The sequence below is a fragment of the Beta vulgaris genome, chromosome 8, assembly GCF_026745355.1.
Source record: "Beta vulgaris subsp. vulgaris cultivar EL10 chromosome 8, EL10.2, whole genome shotgun sequence".
NCBI lineage: Eukaryota > Viridiplantae > Streptophyta > Magnoliopsida > Caryophyllales > Amaranthaceae > Beta > Beta vulgaris.
The window spans coordinates 4,517,389-4,540,661 of NC_079209.1; the positions used below are offsets into that span (position 1 = coordinate 4,517,389).

General features: G+C 36.0%; 2 protein-coding genes across 2 annotated transcripts; both read left to right on the plus strand.

The window, feature by feature from the left end:
* Nucleotides 1-1,129: 1,129 nt before the first annotated feature.
* On the plus strand, nt 1,130-4,535 carry LOC104900743 (late embryogenesis abundant protein At3g53040). The gene is made up of 2 exons (XM_010688248.4): nt 1,130-1,625; nt 3,385-4,535. Exons 1-2 carry the CDS (start codon nt 1,307-1,309, stop codon nt 4,308-4,310), a joined length of 1,245 nt encoding a protein of 414 aa, XP_010686550.1. The 5' UTR covers nt 1,130-1,306; the 3' UTR covers nt 4,311-4,535.
* A 5,527-nt stretch (nt 4,536-10,062) lies between these two features.
* On the plus strand, nt 10,063-20,858 carry LOC104900745 (hypothetical protein). The gene is made up of 13 exons (XM_010688250.4): nt 10,063-10,852; nt 13,954-14,053; nt 14,584-14,923; nt 15,121-15,233; nt 16,067-16,186; nt 16,326-16,422; nt 16,522-16,626; nt 16,868-17,514; nt 18,059-18,330; nt 19,488-19,632; nt 19,976-20,073; nt 20,163-20,244; nt 20,362-20,858. Exons 1-13 carry the CDS (start codon nt 10,281-10,283, stop codon nt 20,443-20,445), a joined length of 2,775 nt encoding a protein of 924 aa, XP_010686552.1. The 5' UTR covers nt 10,063-10,280; the 3' UTR covers nt 20,446-20,858.
* The last annotated feature ends 2,415 nt before the right edge of the window (nt 20,859-23,273 follow it).

Genomic DNA, 23,273 nt, shown 5'->3' on the forward strand with positions numbered 1-23,273 from the left:
AATTACCATACAAAGTGTAGTATCTTAAACAACATTTTAATATCAAAGAACATCATAATTGTTTAGTTGTGATTTGTGAATAAAAAACAAAAAATAAAACAACCGTATAATCCAAGAGAGGCAACTATTGTCTACATCAACCCAAAAATTGCTATAACAACAAGAAAGAGAAGCATAATTGAGGCTTACATACAAAAGAAAAAAAAACAGCAATATCATTCAAACAAAAACAACAGAAGATGTATGAGTAAAACAAAGCAAATCCCCTTTCTTATTCTTAACATTCACCACGATTCATTTGAAGAGGTGGCCCAAAACTAGATCTAACTCGAAATTCTTACAAAAAAATAATTAATTTTACTTGACAAAGTAACTTAAGAAGAGTTTAATTAACTTATTTGGCTTCTTTTTCCGGCGACAATTAAAGAGGAAGACCTGAAGAGAGAGAAGGAGACTAGAGAATAGAGATGGTGGCTGGGGAAGTGAGATAGTGAATGATGTTAAGGTTTTGGGAGTTAAAGGGTTATATTACCATATGGTCTTTTGGGCTATGGATTTATTAAAATGTTATTAAAACAATTATATATATATATATATATTTTTTTAACAAAAACGGGTGATGGATCGGGTGATAAACGGTTGGTGGGTCGGGTGATGGATGAAAAATCTCACCCGAATCATCCGTTTATCTCGGATTTTCACCCGCTTTCTTAACGCGGGTGGACCGGATGAGCTGGTCATCCGCTGGATATTTCCATCCCTATTTCACTTACCTGTTGTACAAAACATGATGTAATCCTCAAATTAGATTTTTTCTGTTGTTTTTAATCAAGTTAGCTAACATTTTTGCAAAACTTCTCACCTCCACAATTAGGATAAAGACACCTATTAATTTGGCAATATAGAAACTCTGAATAACAAATGCACCAACAGTTGAGGCGGTTAGGCACTTGGGCCTATAGAAAGCATAGAATCCTTATCTTTTTCATACAAAAATGAACCATAAAATGGTGTCACAAAACCATGAAGACACGAATTCACCACAATCTAACCCAATAAGTGGACAAGTGTCCAACCCTTTTAACACGTCAACCCCATATTCTTGTATTTCTACCCCCCATCAACTGCATCATCACAATTCACAAGTCACAAACTTACTCAAATCTTCTAACAAACATTCCATACTTGATAACTACAAACCTACAATACAAGTATACAACCACCCATTAATTTTACAGTTTAGTTTCATACCAAAAAACATACACCATTTTTATTGTACTCTAAACTCAGTTTTCTTACTTTAATAATGGCGCCTTCTCGGCGATTAAGCGCAATAGTGGTGCATGTGGTGGTAGTAGTGGTGGTGTTAGCGGCAACAATGATGATAGTCGAGTGTAATTACTCGATAGCATCCGGAGCGGGAAGAGCGGTGACGGACCAAAGGCAAGGAGATTCTGAAGGAACGACGGAGGCGGCGGCAGAGGAGGCAGATGGGTCGTGGACTGAATGGGCTAAGGAGAAGATTCAAGGTAGCCTTGGATTGAAGCATGGTGAGCAACAACAGCGGTCTTCTGGAGTTGGTGTGATTGATGATAAAAATGATCATATTCAGCAAGTTATCATGGGTATGTTTTGGTGCAAACTTTTTTTAGTGAGTATAAGTACAATATCAAATCTAAGAAGGATTGGGTAGTAGCAGTTTTAGTTATTCGAAATTTTACTCAATTTAACTAACTGTTTGACAATGCATGATTTATTTCACTTTAGTGGGTTATACTAGATGCAACATTTGAATATTTTAATTTACCCGTTAAAAAGGCAAATGTTACAGGAAGTACGGAGCAAATAGTGTTGAAATAACGAAATATGACACTACTATATGTTCAAAGAGTATGTATTGATAGAATTCGTGGGGCCTCAATCAAAAGTTTAAGTTCACCCTTCTTTTCTCACTGGAATATTTCGCACTAGGTACGAGGGCAGCATGTGCCGTATTCACATTTCAAGGCCTTTAGTCCAAAGACCATCTTGTGTGAGGGCGTGTGATAGAGTATAGATTTATGATTGGAGTCTTAATTATCAGTCTAAGTTTTTGATTGGGTTGATCCTGCACTATTATGTTTTCGTATCCTACAAATTTATCAGTTGTGGTCGATGACTTGTTTGATTGACCAAAAAATTTAGTTTACCTATTAGAAAAGACGTTAGTGGTAAGGGGAATTCAACTCATTGTTATTTTAGTGGGTACATTAGAAATTAGCTTGCTGGAATTCAAACTTGTTGTGGATACTTGCCTGCTTGTGGCCTGTGGGTAGATCTATCAATCTCCGAAAGTTTCGAGCAAAGATGTAGTACTTCCCATTGTTGACCATCACCGTACAACATTTTGGGATAGTTTTCTTGAAAATTATGGCCTACTTTCAGTTTGACTACTATAAAATGTCAATCTAATGATCTTTTTTGGAGATATAACTGATGTAGTGATAATCTGTAGCACGGTTACTTCTTTTAAAAAGAAGTCACATATTCGTATTCGTACTTGATACAATATGTATCCTCTATTGTACCCTTACCCATTCTTAAAATTTCAAAATCTTATTTTTTCCAGCCTTGTACCCGAATCTTACTCGATACAATATGTATCCTCTATGCCAGACTATGGTACCCTTACCCATTCTTAAAATTTCAAACTCTTGTCTTTTCCAGCCCCGTACCCGAATCTTGGTACGTATCGCTCTGTCTGTCTCTGTGCAACCTAGATGATAACTGATAAATAAAACACGCCTTACCACATTTAGTCAGTCTCTGGCCTAAAATATTCTTGTCATCTAGTAGTGGTATATACAAATTGATCAAAATAGACAAGTATGTGACGGGGAGACTATGCATCAAATTACTGATAAAAAGCAAATAAAACAGGATAAATTGTGGTTTAGGCTCAGAGTATAATGTTTTCACCTCTAATAATTTTTGGAGTTTGTCTTGTAAGAGACCGCCTACTTTTAAATTAAAATTAGGCAATGCTAAGCCCAATATTGAAGCCCAATAGTTATTAGGTTAATTTATTTTGGTCACTAGTTTAATCCATTTAGTTACTAGGTCTACTTTTATATTAAAATTAGACCGTCTCTTTTAATAATTTGTGTAATTTTTGTACATCCAGTGAGAGAGATTATGCAGGACGAAAAACAACAATTATCGTTGTGGACCTGTGGTTCTGATTTATTATCACTCTTTGAACCATGTATTTGGATTTGAAGTTTAGATTATTTGTTTGAACTGCGGATTTCGAAGGAGGTGTAAGCCGCGTGTACAAGTGTTAACTAAGAATATGATATTGATGTATTGTGTTATTTGTGTGTAACTGTACATTATGGTGTGCAGAGACGGGAGAGCAGCATTTATCTGATGCTGCTACAGACGCAAACTCGAAGTCATATGAAGCCTGCGACAAGGCGAAGGGGAAGTGTCAACAAGGAAAGGACATGGCATACGAAGCTGCGAACGAGGCTGCCACCAAGGCATCAGATGCCAAGGATGCAACTATCAAGAAGGCCCAAGAAGCAAAGGAGAAGGCATATCAAGGTGCTAAAGAAGCTGCTAATAAGGCCTCCTCCATCAAGGATGCTACTGTCGATAAGGCTGAAGAAGCAAAGGAAAAGGGATATCAAGGTGCTAAAGAAGCTGCTAACAAGGCCTCCTCCATCAAGGATGCTACCGTCGACAAGGCTCAAGAAGCCAAGGAAAGGGGGTATCAAGGTGCTAAAGAAGCTGCTAACAAGGCCTCCTCCATTAAGGATGCTACTGTCGAAAAGGCCCAAGAAGTCGGGGAAAGGGGATATCAAGGTGCTAAAGAAGCAGCTAACAAAGCCGCCTCCATCAAGGATGCTACTGTCGAAAAGGCCCAAGAAGTTGGGGAAAGGGTTCGAGACAACACTATCGATGCTACAAAGAAAGCAAGCGAGGCAGCCCAACGAGCCAAGGAGAGTGTGTATGAGACTGCGGATGAGTTAGCTAACAAGGCATCGATGATGAAAGATGCAGCAGCCGAGAAGGCTCAAGAAGTGAAGGAAAAGGTTCGACAGAATGCGGGGGATGCATCAAAGAGGGCGAAAAACAAGGCTCAAGAACAAGCAGAAGCGGTGGAGCAAAGAGGCAGGGAGACTAAGGACAAGATAGCCCAAAAGGCTGAGGAGGCGAAGGAGACAGTGGGTTTCAAAGCTGAAGAGGCGAAGGATACAGCCGAGATGGCTAAGGAGAAGGTGAAGGGAAAGGTTCACGAAGGGGTGCGTCGGGGCGAGGAGTTGTAGATGCTACTTATGTGCTTGGTTACGGTGCTAATTAACAAGGGTAGTGTTGATGCCCCTGATCTGAAAATCTAATTTGTATTTTTCTTATGTTGTAGGAGTATATTTGCATGGCATTTTTTTAAGTTTTCAGCTTTCAGCTAGGGTTGTTCACTTGTTTGAAGTGGATGTGATTGTAAGTGTTATGGTAACTTACAGTGAAACTATTCAACTTATAGTCTTCAAGTAGTTGTGCTTATCTTTTGTTTTGCCTTTGTACTAGTATGTCTTAATCATGATATTTTCGCAAGTGTGTGCTTTTGAACTAAAGTCTTTAAAGGCCTATTTGAAGGGAATAAGCTCACGAGGAGAAAAGGCCCAAAAAGGCCTTTTATCTTGAAAGGATTCCTACAAAAATTCTGTTCGACACAAAGATAATAAAAAAATTCAAATGAACTCGGTGTAGTGTGCATCGCAGCATCGGGTAGGTAAGATACTAACTTCATATAGTCAGTTTTACAGAGATATAGTGAACTTATATACAATATAATATATTATACTAACGGAAAATATAATGTGAAATTATATGCAATATAATGGAGGAATTGATCAAAATATTTTAACATACGGGAAGATCTAAGTTGTGTAGTGTATATATATATATATATATATATATATATATATATATCACGAAACATGTTCTAACGTATAGAATGATTTAATTTTTACATGATATAGTGAGTGTCTGAATGATATAGTGAGTTTCCGTTTGATATAGTATGTGTTTGAATGATATAGTGAGATTCTGTTTGGTATAGTGTATATTTGAATGATATAGTGAATTTCTGCATGATATAGTGTGTGTCTGAATGATATAGTGAGTTTTTGTATGCTATAATGTGTGTTTGAATTTTGATCAACATTGTTTTATGGTTTCAATTATTGTAGTTGTTGTATGACTTTTCGTGAATAAAAATTTTCCGTTATAAAAAAAAAAATTGTGCTAATTTACTCCTCTATTTTCTTTTTACTTTTTTACTTTTCCATAATAGTGTGTCAAAAGCTAACGTAAAAATATTATTTGATATTTTTGGGATAAAGAGAATAGAAGATTGAAGTTGGCGACCACATGTAACATTTAGATAAATTAAGTATTATTTTTTTTTTTTTTTAACTTTTTACAATTTCTAACCTAATTGTTATTAAATATAGTATAAATGTCTTTAAAAAATTTTACAATTTCCAACCTAGTTGTTTGAATGTGAATCAAGTCCACTTATAATAAAAAAATTAGAAAATATACAGTATAAGATTTGATCCCACGACTTCGAGCTTATGCACTAAAGTTTTAACTAGTAAACCAAGTAATGTTTGGTGTTATAATTTTAAATTCACATATTAATAAATAAAAATTATAATTACCCGGAATATAAAACGGACTTAAAAATTAGTTTTTAAGCTACAAAGTGATTTTTTCAACATATAAAGCAACCATTTTAAAGCACAAAGTGAGATGGACTTTAATAGAGTTATTATATTAACACAGTCTTACACAAAATTTATAACTGAACTTTTTACTTGCATGTGTTTGAACTAGTTGATATTAGATATCTCATAATAGTCTTTTGAACCTTTTACAAATTCTAGCATGATTTTGTTTAAATGTGAATCAATTCCAATCGATATTACTTTGAATATACTATTATTGGAGATGAAAGTATCAAATGTGTACATTCTAGGTAACTGGAGATGAATGCATCAGATAGGTAATGTCATAGAGATGCTAATCAAGCGAGTAGATCACAAGCAGAGGGTTGCTCAACTCGTGCTCGTTAAGTTTCGAGTCGAGTTGCTCATGAGCAGTTCGGTTCAACTGGAATTATAGGCATTTGATTACTATTTCTTTACTGTTTTTTTCCTTTTATACTAGATCAATTAATTTTTATTGAGTGTCAATGTATTTCATCAATTATTTCAAAGAGAAATTAATTGAAAACAATTGAGTTGTGTGCAAGGTTATCGAGTTTCAAGCTCAATTGAGCGAGCTCGAGCTAACTCAAGTCGAGCTTTGATCAAGTCGAGTTCGGGTTCTTTGCGAGTTGCTCAACTCGATTAGCAGCCCTAGGTAATGACGATAATAATTTACAAAATCAATAATGAACATTGCCTTGGGTAGAATGCGTGTCTTTAATTCTCCCTGAAGACAAAATTCATATATTAAAATTCTTTTTTCCTTTAAAATTACTTATCAAAATGTATACAACTAAGTTTTGTATCAAAATAATTTTTTTTATCCAATAATCATTAAATATGGTCAATTTTTTTATTTTGACTATTACATTGCAATTTGCAAGTGAGTTTGACAAAAAGATATAAAAAAAATACTCCATTCATCCCATAACATATGATATATGTGCTCCATTACTTGACCTTTTACGATTTTCAAGAAGCATCTTCGATCACTATATCTCTAATGTATTAACACAAATTATAAAAAGTATATTTTGTGAAAATATACATTGAGGGAAACCTAATAAGATTCCTCATAATTATGTTTTTTTTCCAATATATGGAAAATAGTGCACTGTAAGTTTTCAAATTTTGGCTCTGAAAATAGAGATGGTGCATGCTTTTAGGGACAAAGGGAGTATATATATATATATATATATATATATATATATATATATATATATATATATATATATATATATATATATATATAAAAGTTAGTTCATATGAGAGTGCATACTTACATGAGAAATGAGAATGGATTTTACACGCTATAACTCTAATGAAAAAGTGATGTGACTCCAAAAAAAACAAAAATTAGAAAAAATATTTCAAATTTTTTTTTTTTTGGGCTTGAATTTTTTTCAGGGATATAACTCTAATGAACAAGTGTTGTAACTCTAATCCAATCGTGTGGTTGAGATTCAATCTCATTTCTTATGTAAAGAGCATTATATATAGGGGCAAGATCACATGAGAATGCTCCTTACATGAGAAGTGAGAATGAATCTCAACCACACGATTGGATTAGAGTTACATCACTTGTTCATTAGAGTTATATCCCATTAAAAAAATTTGAGCCCAAAAGAATTTTTTTTTTTGAAATTTTTATTCTAACATTTTTTTTTGGAGTTACATCACTTTTTCATTAGAGTTATAACACGTAAAATTCATTCTCATTTCTCATGTAAGTATGCATTCTCATATGAACTCACTTCTATATAGTGATTGAATATCCGAAAAATCGGAATGGACCGGATACTTATAAACACCCTGCCTAATAATATGAGCTCCTAAATTCGCTTCTCTAAAAACATGACAAAAACGCACATTATCAAAAGAATTAACAAGTGACCACATCTCCCTAACAATAATTCCCACAAACAAGCCATCAATTTGCTTCCTGTTTATAGAGTTTATCACCTGGAGACTATCAATCTCAACCGAAATCTTCTTTGTAATACTTTGGATCGCTAATCTCAGCAGGATGACCAAAAGATGTAAATTACTCCCTCCGTCCCATAATATAGTGCTTGTTTCTTTTTTCACGGTCTCCAAAACGTAACTTTGACCTTTATATCTTCAATTCCTTATTAATAAAAAAATATAAAAAGTTGATATTATGAAACTACACATTGAGACGAATCTAACAAGATCCTACATGAATATGTTTTTATATATACAAATGAGAATATTCGGTCAAAGATTTTAAAGTTTGAACACTAAAAATGAAATAGGCACTATATTATGGGACGGAGGGAGTAAAAGATAACTTTGTTCAAGTACCCGTGCATGTTAGGACTTAGGATATAGAAGTAGTACTTAACTTCTTATAGTTTATTAGGAGTTCAAGATGACATGTGTTAAATACTGACAACTACCGTTTCTAAAAGTGAGTTTTTCCTTTGCTTCCCTCATTTTCAAGAAGTGAAAGTATTGTGTCAGACCGTCTGACACAATACATTTGGTCGGACGACCATTTTACCGAACCCTAAACTCGTCTATCTGACCTGTTGGACAGATCTACCGGCAGGTAATACCGTGACTGCTCATCATGAATATAGCATACTTGTTGCATATGTAGGTGATTTCCGTTGCATATATATAGTAGTCTCATGAAAATTCAAATTTGATGATTGAAGTTCGTCATTATTCATTGGAAAAATTTACCTCTCTGCCTTCAGATCGTTCCTACTTCTCAAGCTGTTGTGCTGGGTTCCTTCTATATCCAAGAAAGTGATGAGCCAGAATTTGGGTTGGGCCTACATTCGAACAACAAGAAGAAAACCTGCAATACCAATCCAAGATACTTGATATGGTAAGTTACTTTCATTTAGAGTAAGTTACTTTCATTTAAAGGTAACTTACTTTCATTCTTTTCCTATTTTTCATTTTCAGTTGGACTTTGTTTTGTTTCAGTTGGACTTTGTTTGTTTTAGTTGGACTTTATTTCGTAATATGTATACCAACTGAAACAAATAATGGACCAACTGAAACAAAAAATGGACCAACTGAAAGAAATAATGGGCCAATTGAAAGAAATAATGGACTAACTGAAAAAAATTAAGACTAACTGAAAAAAAATGAAGACTACCTGAAACTCAAGTGAAGTGGTCCGACGGACTGATTGTGTCGGACGAGTCCGACACAATACGAACTACTCTTTCAAGAAATAGGCTTTATAAGTTGGACTCAATTTGGCAAGATTAGTCCCAACAATATGAATTATAGTTCGGGTACACCCAACATCACCAACTACGAGTCTACGACTAGTAGCCTAAACACCACCAACTATGAGGTGAGGTGCATTCCGTACCATGAATGAAGTCGGAAGCCTAATAAGTTGTCGAAGACGGTGGATTTTTATGGTAAATACTAGCATATTGTACCCCACCCGTAGTTGGTGGTACAGACTGTACCCTATCCTGTAGTTGGTGGTGTTTCGGCTACTAGTCATAGTTGGTGATAATGGTGCACCCAAACTATAGTTAAGGGTGTTGATGTCAATTTTGCCTTTTTATATAATAGAAGTTTCAATTATAAAGGCACGTTTTCACCTTATTTTTTACCAAACTAATTTGAATTCACTTGTTTTATATATAACTTATCTAAAATTATCGAAGTTTGAAGTCACTATTTTAGAAGCGGGTAAAAATCAATATGATTTAGGAAAATTTGTTTTTAATAAGCTAAACTTTGATTGATCTTCTCAAAATAAATCATTCTTTTGATTATCTTAAAATAAGTTAAACTTTGGATCTACTTCTACTGTAAACGAATTAATGACTTTGAAATTATATTATGTGTCATATTTTAATAGGATGACATTGTGAATTAACTCATTTATAGCAAAAGTAAAAAAAAAATAAAATTAATCGAAATATTAACTTATTTTAAGAAAAATGCACAAAGATTAACTTATTAAAAATTTTCGTATAATTAGGGTTGTTCTCAATAATGCCTTTAAAAATGAGCTCATGTATGCTTGCAACTCACTCTACAGACTATATGATACTCCGTGAAATGAAAAGGGGAAAATTGAATTACGCCCTAAATCCTACGGTTAGAATCAAATCCATTTCTCCAACGTCAACGTATTTATCATCCAACCCTTGTAAATTACCTCAACTACCCCTACCTCTAAACATAATACTCCCAACAAAACCATGTAAATACACAATCATTTCAAGGGCAAAATCGGAAAATTAAAACCTATTTTCAATTTCACCCAAACGTTAAAAAAAAAAATCACAAACAAAAGAAATCCATTCTTTCTCTCTCCTCTCGTCTGACTTCTAGTTCTAATTCGAGCTTGAAGATCTTACTTTCATTCAAGCTTTCTCTCTCATCTGAAACCCAGAAAATCTCCAAAAATAAAATAAAATTAGTGAGCCGTTGAAATTCAAATTCAAAAAAAATTGAAATTTTCCGAATGAAATTGAAGATTGAAGAAATTCTTGTCGTTGTTGAGAGATATTTAGAAAGATGATCGTGAGAACATATGGTCGGCGAAAGATCGGGAGAACTTTATCAGAAACATCACTAGACGACGACGTATTAGCTATGGAAGAAGAAGAAGATGATGATCCTTTTACTTTCAGAGAAACAACAACAACAACAACATCAACTTCGTATTCTCTATCTTTTTCGCAATTCCAGGAAAGTCCTCAAGAAATTGGGAATTTTACCTTCTCATCCCAAGATTCAACTCGCTGGGTTAACTCAGATTCCGAAAACAACAACAACAACAATAATGATAGTAGAAACTCGGGGTTGCAGTTGTTGAAGAAGAAGAAGAAGGGTTGTGGGAGGAGAGAGAAAGTGAGGAGGTTAGAGAGAGAAAGAGAGAAGGAAGAAGTATCGTTGTCGATGCCGAAAACGACGTCGTTAATGGAAACGCAAGAGTATGGAGAGATGATGGAATGTATGGATGAGGTGGATTTTGCATTGGATGGATTGAGAAGAGGGCAAGGGGTTAGGGTTCGTCGGGCGAGTTTATTGTCTTTGTTGAATCTTTCTGCTTCTTCTCACCAACGTCGCCTCCTTAAATCTCAGGGGTAATTTCTTCTTCTTTTTAATTTTTCTATATGTTTTTTTTGTTGTTTTTATAATACAGAATATGATTTTCGAGCTTCTATAGTGTTAGCAATAATGCAATTAGAGTAATTGGAACTTGTATGGACATATCTAAACTTATTTGAACTTTAGTTTGTCTAATTCACTTGATAGAAATTATGAATTTGGAGCTTCTATAGTGTTAGCAATAATGCAACTAGAGCAAATGTAAGTCTACTAGAACATGGAGTGAATACAAATTGAGCTTGCTACTTTGACTTGAATACAATTTGAGAGCTTAATTTGGATACCCTTGACTCCTTAGGGCTTAGGGTGTGTTTTCTATTTAGCTTCATCTTATGTTTCGCGAACTTATGAGAAGTGAACTTATAAGAACTTATTAGAATTAATTGGAACTTGTTTGAACTTATCTAGAGCATATCTAAACTTATCTGAACTTAGAACTTACTCTGTTAAGGTTAAGAGAGCGCACCCTTAGTTTGTCTAGTTCACTTTAATTACACATATACTTGCTACCAGACTGTCATAGTGATTCAGATGCAGCTATATCTTCCACAAACAAATGTGTATGCTAAGTTATTTCGCTTCACCTAATTTTTTGCGAACTTATTAGGAGTGAACTTATAAGAACTTGAGAACTTATTGGAACTTGTCTAGAACATATCTAAACTTATTAGAACTAATTGAAACTTGTCTGAACTTATCTAGAACAAATCTAAACTTATTTGAACGTAGGAACTTATTTTGTTAAGGTTAAGAGAACACACCCTTAGTATGTCTAATTTACTTAATTACACATATATTTACTACTGTATTGTCATAGTGCTTATGCTGCAGTTTTATCCTCCACAAACAAATGTGCTAAGTTGTTTATGTTAATTTCTAAAATAGAAACATTTCGTTCTGTCTTTTTGCGTGACAACAATTCATAATAAGTAGATAACATTTTTGCTAGACGATTTCTGAAATCCTTTATAATCTAGAGTTGAAAGTTTCCAACTGAAGATCCATTTTTGTGTTCTATGAACTGAAGTTGACTTATTACAATGCAGAACTAGTTTGAATTTATTGTAGTTTTGAATTGGATGCATTGGAACTTATTTGAACTTTTTCTTTAAAAAATAAGTTCCACATATCACACTCTAAGTAGGGAGTGTTGATTTCTGGCTGTAGAATGACTATTTCTGAGTGTGAAGTTTAATGTACAACCAACAATACATGTGGTAACACTTAACAAACTTGTAATTACATATTTACATCTTAACTTCTACCTATCACCATGCAGCCCTTCTCTTTATTGAATATTCAAGCCTCCCAACCTCCTTCTCTCGTGAAGGTGTTATGTGAGTTGAAAGAGATCCATATATATAGATGGGACTCTCTAAAAGTTACGCCTTGCATTTCCTGCCTTTTTGTTTTCTATGTGGCTGGATAACCAAATTGCAGGTTGTCCTTAATTGGGCAATGGACTGAAACTCTAAATTATTATGAGTCATGCATCTATTGTCATCATATAAATGTTCTAAAAAGAAAATCATGGAATTAACTTTTAGAGATCAAAAAACCCCTATTGCTTCAAAATCACGGCAAATATAATAATTTAGAGTTTCAGTCCATTGCCTAATTAAGGACATCCATAGTTTGGTTATCCAGCCACATAGAAATTCCATCATTTCATGATTTTCTTTTCATTTCTAAATAACTCTAAAGGGAAACTATTTGAATAGGGGCCTGGAGTGTGCTTAAAGCACCTTGAGGTGAACACCCTCCTTGGAGTGTTTGGATCTATATCCAGTACACATATTCGCCTGTGAGTGTTGTGGATTTTGGATATCTGGTGTTTTATTCTAAGAGAGTTTTTATTCATGAATTGAAGAAATAATAGAACTCTTGGAAAAAATTTTTCCCTATGCATTTGTGCAAAGATTGGCCCGTGGTTCAGCCTTGCCTCATGTGAGGACTGAGGAGCCTTTAATTATGGAAATTGTGTATTGAATGCTAGACTGAAACACTATGGAGCTTGAATATAAATTTTTTGACACCGTTTTGTGAAAGTCAGTTTGTTTGATTAGGCGTTATTAATTCATGATGATGATTAGTAGATTTAGCCTATCATACTCGGTGATATGTGATGCTTTTTATTCTTCAGTGTTCCGCTTCAAAATAATGTTCTTTGTCACTGAAATTGGAGAAAGACAACATTGCATTTGCATTTCGGCCCTATCTTCTCTCTCCATCATATCATTTTCTCTCTCATAATTCCAACACTTACTCTTAGTACATTTTCTCTATGTACTCTAAAATCTCTCTCTTCTACTTTTAAAATGCCAATGACCACCATTCTATTTTCCTTAATTTTTATGCAAAGCCTAGAGGAAAAAATAAGTTGGGATGGAAGGAATATCTAGTTTGACAAGTAAAGTTTGTGAGTTACATGATAACTATCCTGACGCACCACAAAATATATGAACTTCAGAATTTTCTTTCTGGAAATACTTAAATCTACACAACCCCTTTAACATTATTGGATCATGTGCTTGAGGTATAAACCTAGTGCAATAGCAATATAGCATGGTTGAACTTATGGCTCATTTGGTATGCGGTCATAAATTAAAGCAAGGTTAATTCGTGTTGTATTTTTATGTAATATTACATCATGTTGTGTAGATGTTTGTGCTAATTATTTCCCTGTACAATGTATACGTTTCTCTCTGTACTATGCGTACCCATACCTGTAGGTTGTAGGTACTGTTATGTGGTAATGAAAAGCAATGAAGAATAACAATTGAATGGTAGGGAAGATGCATTACTAAGAAGTGTCTCATGCTCCTTCCTACGTGAAAATGCACAGACTCAATAACATGCTCTTAATTTTTTACCGAAGAAGCCTGTTGATTATCTGGACAAAGGTGGTTTGATGTCTCTTTAGGTGTATTTTTCTGTATATTTGCCAGTTCTTAGTCCATAAAATCAATCTTCAAGATTTATTTATCATTCATGACATATTCTCACCTTCTTTTCAACAGACTTTCTGTCATGGTTTGTGATATGTATGTTCTTTTTTGTCGTTATGTTATTTCAGCATGGCAAGGAAAATTGTTGATGCCATATTGGATTTGAGACTTGACGATTCACCGAGCAATTTGGCTGCTGCAACTCTGTTTTATATTTTAACAAGTGATGTAAGTATTTTCTTCTCAGTAACGCAGTCGATTTACAAGTCTTTTTTGTGTTGTTTACTTGCATTCTTCGTAACTTGCATCTTAAAGTTCCTGTTGCACCAGATTAGGAGTGTAGATGTTCATTTCCATGAAAGGACTTACCTAAATGGAATTTATTATTCATGAGACTGAGGTGATATTACATTGATCAAGCCTATGTAGATGGTATATACTTCATGGAATTTGCAGAAGATTAAGTTGAATGATAATACTAATTACTAAGTCATGCGTCCTTTTTCATGCTTTGCGTATGATGTTTTGATAGTTGAGGGGTAGGTGACTTAGAACTCTAGCCTGGTCTTGTTTTCAATGTTTCTTAGCTGCCAGTCTTATACTTGATATCCAGTTGCTTTGTGAACTTCATATCTAATAATTTTATGCCTTATATTGCAGTATTGTTATATTGATGGAAATAGGGTACCTGATGATATTTCCACATGTTTTCAAGCTATTGTTATCCTAGTGTTTCAATTTCAATTTTGTTATTTCAGGGCCAGGACAATTATCTCTTGGATTCATCACCATCCATTCGGTTTCTGCTGAAGTTGTTGAAACCAGTAGTTGCTGAAACTGGCCCAGACAAAGCACCGAGCATCAGCCAGAAACTTCTTGCGCTGCGGAAGGATATGCTTCTCTCGCACGATATGACAAATAGGGTAGATTCAAACTCCACTACGATAATCCAGAAGGTTCTGGAGACTCTTGTAAGTTGCAAGGACTTGAAAGCTAGTAACGTGGAGAGTGATGACTTGTCAAGGACGGAGTTGAACCCAAATTGGATATCTTTATTGACTATGGAAAAGGCTTGCTTGTCAACAATTTCTATGGAAGGTAGACAGACTTATTCTTTAATTACTATTGAAGATGTTAATATTGAATTTTCATGTGTTGAGAATTGAACTTTGATTGGATACACCAAGGCATTTTAATTTCAGCATATGGTGTAGGGACTTCTCCAAGTCCTATTTGATTAGATTTTTTTTTTTTGTTCACTTGAGATAGCTTCATTTCTTTTCTGTAAATCTCAGATACCTCTGGCGCAGTAAGAAAAACCGGTGGCAACTTTAAGGAAAAACTACGAGAGCTAGGGGGACTTAATGCAGTATTTGAGCTTGCAATGAATTTTCATTCCACTTTGGAGGTGTGAGCTTGTATGTTTGCTTTTATGAATTATATGTTCTGGTATGCAGTTAGAAGCTAATGCCTAAATTTTGAGATTTATTACTTCTAAAAGTTGTGCAAATTGAAAAGTTTGTATATGAAACAGTCTTGTTAAACTCGTCAGTAAGCTGCAGTGCTCTGAGTTAGGTTTTTTTTTTTTTTTTTGTTATGTTGCATGCTATGTTACTCAGACTCTTCACTTTTCTCAAGTACCTGTGTCGGATTTCGATACTCCTACATGGGTATGAACACTTTGACATGTCATTTAGGTAAATATCATGTAGAATATTCATATAATATCCAAATTGGGCTTTTTGACACGTACCAGTGTCTGATATGAGTACACTTGCAGCTACTGTAGCTGGGTGATCTGTATATGTTAGGGAATTTCTGGGATATAGCTGGGTTGTATTCTTTTAGGTCTTTGTCCATCCTATTGATATATGAATTTGTTGAAAGTTAATTAGTTTGCTATGACTTATGCCTTATATCTGGATTTCCTTACTCATTTTAAGTAAGCAAGTTGCAACTTTGTTAAATACGTTTTGAGGTGTGAGGTCATGGTGTCCATTAACACTCTGCTGAAGAAAAGAGGAAGTGAGCAGTAATGTGAGACTGATGGACATATGCTTGAAATTAGCTCCTCATTCAAAAACATAAATCTTCCTTGTGGTGGAGGGGGGTGGGGTCTCGGGGACCGTGGCCTATTAGTGGCTAAGTTAGTGTGGATAATGGATGGTTGATTTGAATTGATATATCTAATATTTCAATTCGAGTCCTCTTCTAATTGTTTTGTATCTGAACTGCCTCCAGGGTTCAATTGTTACAGATTCAACAAGGAAGTCGAAAGATAGCAGGCTGCAATGTCTTCCTTTGCTATTGAAATGCTTAAAAATTATGGAGAATGCCACATTCTTAAGCAAGAAAAATCAGGTAAAGATGCATCGTTGTTTGCTTACTTATCTTCTTATTGTCTGCTTTTTTAATTCAAAGTGAGTGAGGTGCTAATGACTACTGAGCTGTTAATTTCTTACTAGTCTTTTCCACTTTGTTTTGAACTTCCTAATTACAGAGTCATTTACTCGGACTCAAAGGAAATTTGGCTGCTGGTCAAGGCTCCTCTTTATCCTTTGTAAAACTCATGATCAGTTTTATCAAGATTCTTTCAGGTATCTTCGGCAATAGGCTGATTAGGAAATTTCTTGTCATTGGAGTTTGGTGAAATAACTAATATATTGGCTTGTTTATGTGCTTTCATTCATCTACAGAGCTCTTGCTACTGAGAACTTCCTCCGTCAATTCTAGTCCTGATATGCCTACAAATCATTCAAATGGGTTGGATCCTGATCTTTTTTTCAGTTTAGAACAGAAAGGTGATTGCTATATACTCTTAGTTCTATGGGGTTACTTTGTCTTTACTTGCTAATAAAACCTATAGATCGTAGAGATAACCTGTAATTTGAAGAGCTCATGTAAAACCAGCATAGTTGTGTGACTTGATGTTGTTCTCATAAAAGTTTGATAAGTATCCTCTTGGGTGTCTTGTTTTATACAACATTTTGCTTCTAAAATTTCTTTTTAGTGGCTTATATATCATTTTTTTCTTTAATCTAGTGGATAGCTATGGGGTTCCCTCCTTGCGTTCTTCTCAGGAGTGTAGTAGTTCAGGAAGATACTCTTGGGATACAGGCTTGAGTACATCCCATAGCACCCAGCGGTCATCTAGTTCTCAACTCGATTCATTACCATCATATTCTGGAGCCACAACTTTTGGAGTGGGAAATTGCTTGATAGAGAAAGCAGCTAGTTCCTTTGGATCTGGTTCGTGCAGTCTTACTTCAAAAAGTACTAATTCCGGAGCACCTGCAAATGGTCATAGTTCAAAAACAAAGCTGGCTCTTGCTAAGAGCCCATATGATTATGATGACGACATGTTTACGGATCTAGAGGACAGTCAAGATCCTTTTGCATTTGATGAAGATGACTATGCACCCTGTAAGTGGGAAGCACTTTCTGGAAGACATAAAGGGCAGCATAAACAAAAAAGAAGGACGGCATTTAGAGATGCGGAAGCTGAATGTTTATCGCTGCCAATGTTGAGTCAGGGAGACTGTCCATCTCAGCCAATGTTAAGTCAGGAAGATTTTGGCAATGGTAAAGAAAGCGAGGGAAATCATATTTCAAGTGACACTTCGTGCACAACTACTATTGACGAAGAAAACTCCAGCCTTGTTTCTGACTGTCTGCTAACTGCTATCAAGGTATGATTAGTTGCTCAGTTTCTTCAGAACTGACTTCCCCAGAGCAGCCAGTTGCACAGACAAGGCGGCGATGGGGTCTCTGCCCCTTCTTGACCAGTTTATCGCCTCTTAATAATGTGCTTGACTCAGTAGGCTTAAATTGCAATCAGCTCAACTTTTTGACTATATGCCATACCAGCAACTTCCTTTTGTTGACTTGCATCTGCAAAGTTTTTTTTTTCCTATTTTGTCTTAAAGTTGATAAACATACTTCTTCTGTCTGTATGATGTGTTGTTTTCTGCTCTTTGGAAATCTTTTCGTCAGGCCAGGTTAAAGTGCTTATTTGGTGTATGGTTTTTGGTATACAGCTCTGTTAAATTTGTTTCAATTTTTGTCTTTGTCATCTTGTCTCAGATATGGTCAGCATTGTAGTATTATATCAATATAGATCTTCAGTTGTTTGAACTTTGAAGGTGTATAATGTGCTTCTCTGTTTTTAGTTTCCCATCCGTGTTTGTAGGATAGTGTTTTAAGCTAAGATAGACTACACATTTTTTTTGACAGGTGCTCATGAACCTGACAAATGATAATGCTGTCGGGTGTCAGCAAATTGCTGCTTGTAGTGGGCTTGAAACCCTATCTTCTTTGATAGCAAGGCACTTTCCTTCATTCAGCCTTTACACCTCCGGTGAGAGAAAAGAGAATACCTCATCCTCACGAACAGCTCTACAACTTGAAAGCCAGGCAGAAATACATCTCAATGACCAAGAGCTGGACTTTCTTGTTACTATTCTGGGCTTGCTGGTTAATATGGTGGAGAATAATGGTGATAACAGGTTAGTCAAAATGCTGTCGGGATTTTTCTGTTATGGTATACTTCCTCCGTCCCAAATTGTTTGCTACTTTTGCTTTATCACAAAGACCAATGAGGGAGTGGGGACCATTGCCATAACAAGAATTAACAAAAAAGCAAATAGGTAAATTGTGGGACCTATGTACTATATATGAAAATATTTACAAAACCAAGGAGGAAGTGATGGCAAATTTGTAAATAAAGTATGGGACCTATGTACTATATATGGAATATTTGCAAATGTAGCAAATAAATTGGGACACACCTAAATGGCGAAATGTAGCAAATAAATTGGGACGGAGGGAGTATTTGTTATTAAATGACCTCCCCTTAGCCACTCTTCTTCCCGCGAATGCTATCTTTTGCTTTCCCAGCTATTAGAATATATGTAAAATTTGCTGTCAAGAGATGCTGGAATGTGTTTTTCTTATCTTGCTCAGAAGAGAATTCTACTGACCTTTTCTTATCATCTCATATTTTGCCTCTAGTTAAAAGTAATAGTACTGTCATCTTAGTTATATGTTTACATAATTAACTTGTTAAGGGGAAAATCATATGCAAGGATTGATCTGTGTGTCAAACGAACTAGTTTCACTTTTTCTTTTCAACCCTCTTCTGTCTGATGAAAGGAGAAAATAGTCTTCTGAAGGAGTGTATACCTATTTGTGTTTTTGAGCCTACTGCAGCCATTTGGGCTGAAGCTTGGTTGAGGAGGAATATTGTCAGCTTTGTTATGTCAGAAACCAAGATCAAGTCATGTGGTGTGGTGTAGTAGTAATAGAAAATTGTCCAACTTGCGTAAAACTGAATTTGGGTCTCATGATTTTTGTGCTGCATTGTGAGAAATGTGCAAATTTGTCGTCAAATTATGATCAATGCAGTACTGCACTCTTGGAGGTGTGGCGTATAGTATCTGATGTCTGCACTTTAGTATGTCCAATTGTAGCTTCTTGTCAGACCTATGTGGCTTGCTACCTATGTGTGGTGTATTGTGCAGATCTGAGTGGTTACGTTGGTAAATCATCAGTACTGAACTCTGACCCAACTTTATGAACGCTGAATTGTATATGCGGATATATGGCATTTATAACTTTCACTTTCTTCAGTAGTGACCGCCTGACCGGAATCTGTCCCTTGCAGATCACGACTTGCAACTGCTGAAGTTTCATTACATTGCTCAGGAAGGTTGCATGAAGTTCATACAGGTGTGGTACCACTACTGTGCGCTATCTTTTCGGTCAACAGGGGAGCTGGTGAGGCTGCCGAAGAAGAACTTCAGTCTTGGGTGAGTAACAAAGTCTAGTTTCAGAAGTCTTCATCCCCTTCGCTGGTCTCTCTCTTTAGTTTAAGTGGTTTAGTGCGAGTTTTGTGATAAAGGGAAGGGTGTGGTTGAGAAGAACAATAATGAGTGTTCTATATATATACCTACATACATATCATCAGTCCTTTATGGTTTGCATAGGTTTAACTAATAGGATCGGTGATTTAGAAATGAAAGTTTTCAGACGATTTAACCCCCGCCCCCTGAAAAAAACAGAGAGTTAATTGAAAAATAGATGTTCACTGATGGATAACATTCTTGATCTCCAATAGCATGTTCAAATATGGACATTTTTCCTGCATTACAGGATGCTGAGGAAGTTGTCTTGCAAGGAGAAAAAGAAGCTGAAAAGATGATTGTAGAAGCATATGCTGCTCTGCTGCTGGCATTTCTCTCCACAGAAAGGTTTTTTTTGCCCCCTTGCTTGTCTTTTTTTCCGATTATGTTTCCCATTGTTGTTTCTAAAGCTGAAAATATGTCCCGCACATGACCAGCAAAAGCATTCGCAACACTATTGCAAGTTACCTCCCGGATCGCAGCTTGAAAGTTCTTGTCCCTGTGCTGGAGAGATTTGTGGTAAGTTGATGTTTTCTATATGATTTTACCATCCGTGGCTGATTTGCTGTTGCTATTAGCTTGTATTTTTATGATAAATTGACAAATCTAACCTCACCCATTTTGTATTACTTCCAGACGTTTCATCTCACATTGAACATGATCTCGCCAGAGACCCATAAAACCGTGAGTGAAGTAATTGAATCATGTAGAATCCCTTGAAAGAGCAAGAGTGGGGCTGTGTACAGGTTTGCCTGCTGATTAAATGTTCCAGTCGGGATTGACTATTTGGCGATTGCGACTTGAGCTCTCGGGATCCAGACATCCACTGGACCAATATCAATGCCTATAGCAGAAAAGAAATATGGTATCTTTTGTGGTCAACTAAAGTTGAAGAATGTAGTTTGTGTTTTAGCCAAAGTAGCCTCACTGATAGTTTTTCTTCTTTTTATTATATATTTTTGATGCTCTTGTAATTCTTTTATTTCACATTGAAAGTCTTAGCTACATATCCCGCCTTGTCTCGAGGACGAGGATATTTGATAGTGTATACGGAGATGATGGCAATGCCTGTAATCAAAATTGTAATGTGTAATTGTTCGTCATTGTAATGCTTTCATCTCGTTTCTGTATTACGCCCTCCGTCAGTCCATCTACGAATAATGTTTACTTGGGTTGTTATGGGATGTACAAATGTGTCACAATCTAAAGTAATAAAAGATCAAAATTGAAATTTTCATGTAATGAATTCACATCAACTTTGCATATGACGATATGCGGTTATTAGAGGAATACAGACTAGTAAGTTTTACCATTATATTTGTTGAAGACACCACCTGCCAGTGTATTCTCCAGTAGGAAGTAAATATCACGTCAATTATAATGTGAACTAATAATGTGACTACTAGTACTGTTCAAACTGCAATGCCGTTTATGGCACTTTAGGGTTTTTTTTTTTTTACGACGGAGAAAACTTGCATTAATTAAAATTGAAAGTACATCCTAATGCTAATACAACTAAACTGAAGACAAAGCAAAATGAAGCTAGAAGAACTGCATTTGCTCTTACATACTCTATGAAATAAAAACAAACTATTACATATTCAGACCAGGTAGGAGGATGTGGGATAAAGGTTTTGATGAAACAGACCTGATATGTAAGGAAACCTGTTGAAAGATGACATCAAAACGATCTTCAAAAGTAGAATGCCGCAACTCAACTAGTAGCTCCCAAAGTCTACTAGCCACAAAATCCCAAGGTCCTTGAACGTAAACACCTTCCCGGGATTCCAATAATGAAAGTAACCAAAAAATCACCTCCTTTGGTGAATTCTGACCCTTTTGCAAGGGTAAACAGAGTTTAGTCTTGAAAGACCAAAACTCAAAATGCCCGGAGGACATAACTTGCTCAAATCAAATTGGAGGGATTCCCACAAGATGCATTTTTGAGGTGTGATGACTCCAAAGGTCATCACGTGAAATTCGGGCAACTTATATTGAAGAAAATCACCCAATCGACGGATTCAAAGATCCGTCCTTGCAATCTCAAACCTAGAAGCTCTAACCACATGATGAAAAATGATCATCACCTCTCATCTTACCCAATACTTCATCCCCACACCAAAACCAGCACCACATAAACTTCAGAAACTACATGAAATCTTCACGGGCTAACGATGGAGTCCTTAGCGAGCCAACGAATTGACAACTACCACAAAAGGGGAAGGGGAAGGGGATACTAACACTAAAGCTCAAAACAGAGCAGGGGAACGGGGAAGGGGATACTAACACTAAAGCTCAAAACAGAGCAGGGGAACGAGGAGGGGGAACCTAGAACTAACCACTTTGAAAACGAACGGGGCATCAGGGAAGGGGAAGTTAACCCTAAAACTATGACAATGCAAGGAGGACTCACAGCACGCAGTAAAGCTATAGGCCAACTTGGTGGGCAACTCGACACAGGGAAGGGGAGATCTACTCGACTACAGGGACTGGGGAGGGGAAAACGATGACGACAAAGCAGGGAGGGGAGGGGAGCGGCGATGGGGACCAGGGGGAAGACGAGGGCCAAAATGACGCGAAAGTAGGGGAGGGGACGTGAAGGAGGAACGACGGCGGAGGGGAACACGGCGGAGGGGAACACGACTGAGGATGAGACTGACGCGATGGAGGACGGCGAGATGGGGGAAGGAAACTAGCGAATAGAAAAAGAAAACAAACTAAACAACCTATAAACTGAAAAACTAACCGACGGGGTAGGAGCAGGCTTGAGCGGCGCGCGTTCAGCCAGCCACCAGCGAGTCGGCTCAAGGCGGCGCGGAGAGGTAGGGTTTTTTTAGGTTTGGAGGTATTCTAATATGGAAAGTGCAAACCTAAAATTGAGAGTATGAGCTTGTTAACCACTACCGAGAGCTGTTCATGCACAAAATGAGTACCTTCAGGCAAGAATATGATCTCAAATTCAGGGGAAAAATCTTTAACCTTCCCACTGATTTATGTAGGACACCAATGATAATTTTCCTAATCTTAATATCGCATTTTTTAAAATCTACTCTAGATACCAAAAACGCAAATGCCTAAACTTAATCTCTAAACTAAGCTCCACGATTTTAGTAACATAAAATAACTGTAAATTTTTTTTTTTTTTACAAATTATAAGAATAAACAATCTAATTTTATTTTAAAATTAGACAAACTCAACACCACATTTTTTAAAAATATCTAACAGTCTTACTATTGAAGTCGTTGCAGCATTAAAAAAGATGGGATTGAAGAAAGCTACGGGGCCATATGGCATACCTATAGAAGTTTGGAGGTGTTTAGGGGGGAGAGGAATCGAATGGCTGACAACATTCTTCAACATGATTTGGAGACACAACATAATGCCATTAGAGTGGAGGAAGAGTACTTTGATTCCTTTGTATGAGAACAAAGGCGATGTACAAGATGTACAACATAACTATCGAGGAATCAAACTAATGAGTCATACTATGAAACTATGGGAACGAGTGATTGAGCAAAGACTTAGGAAACATGTAAAGATATCGGAG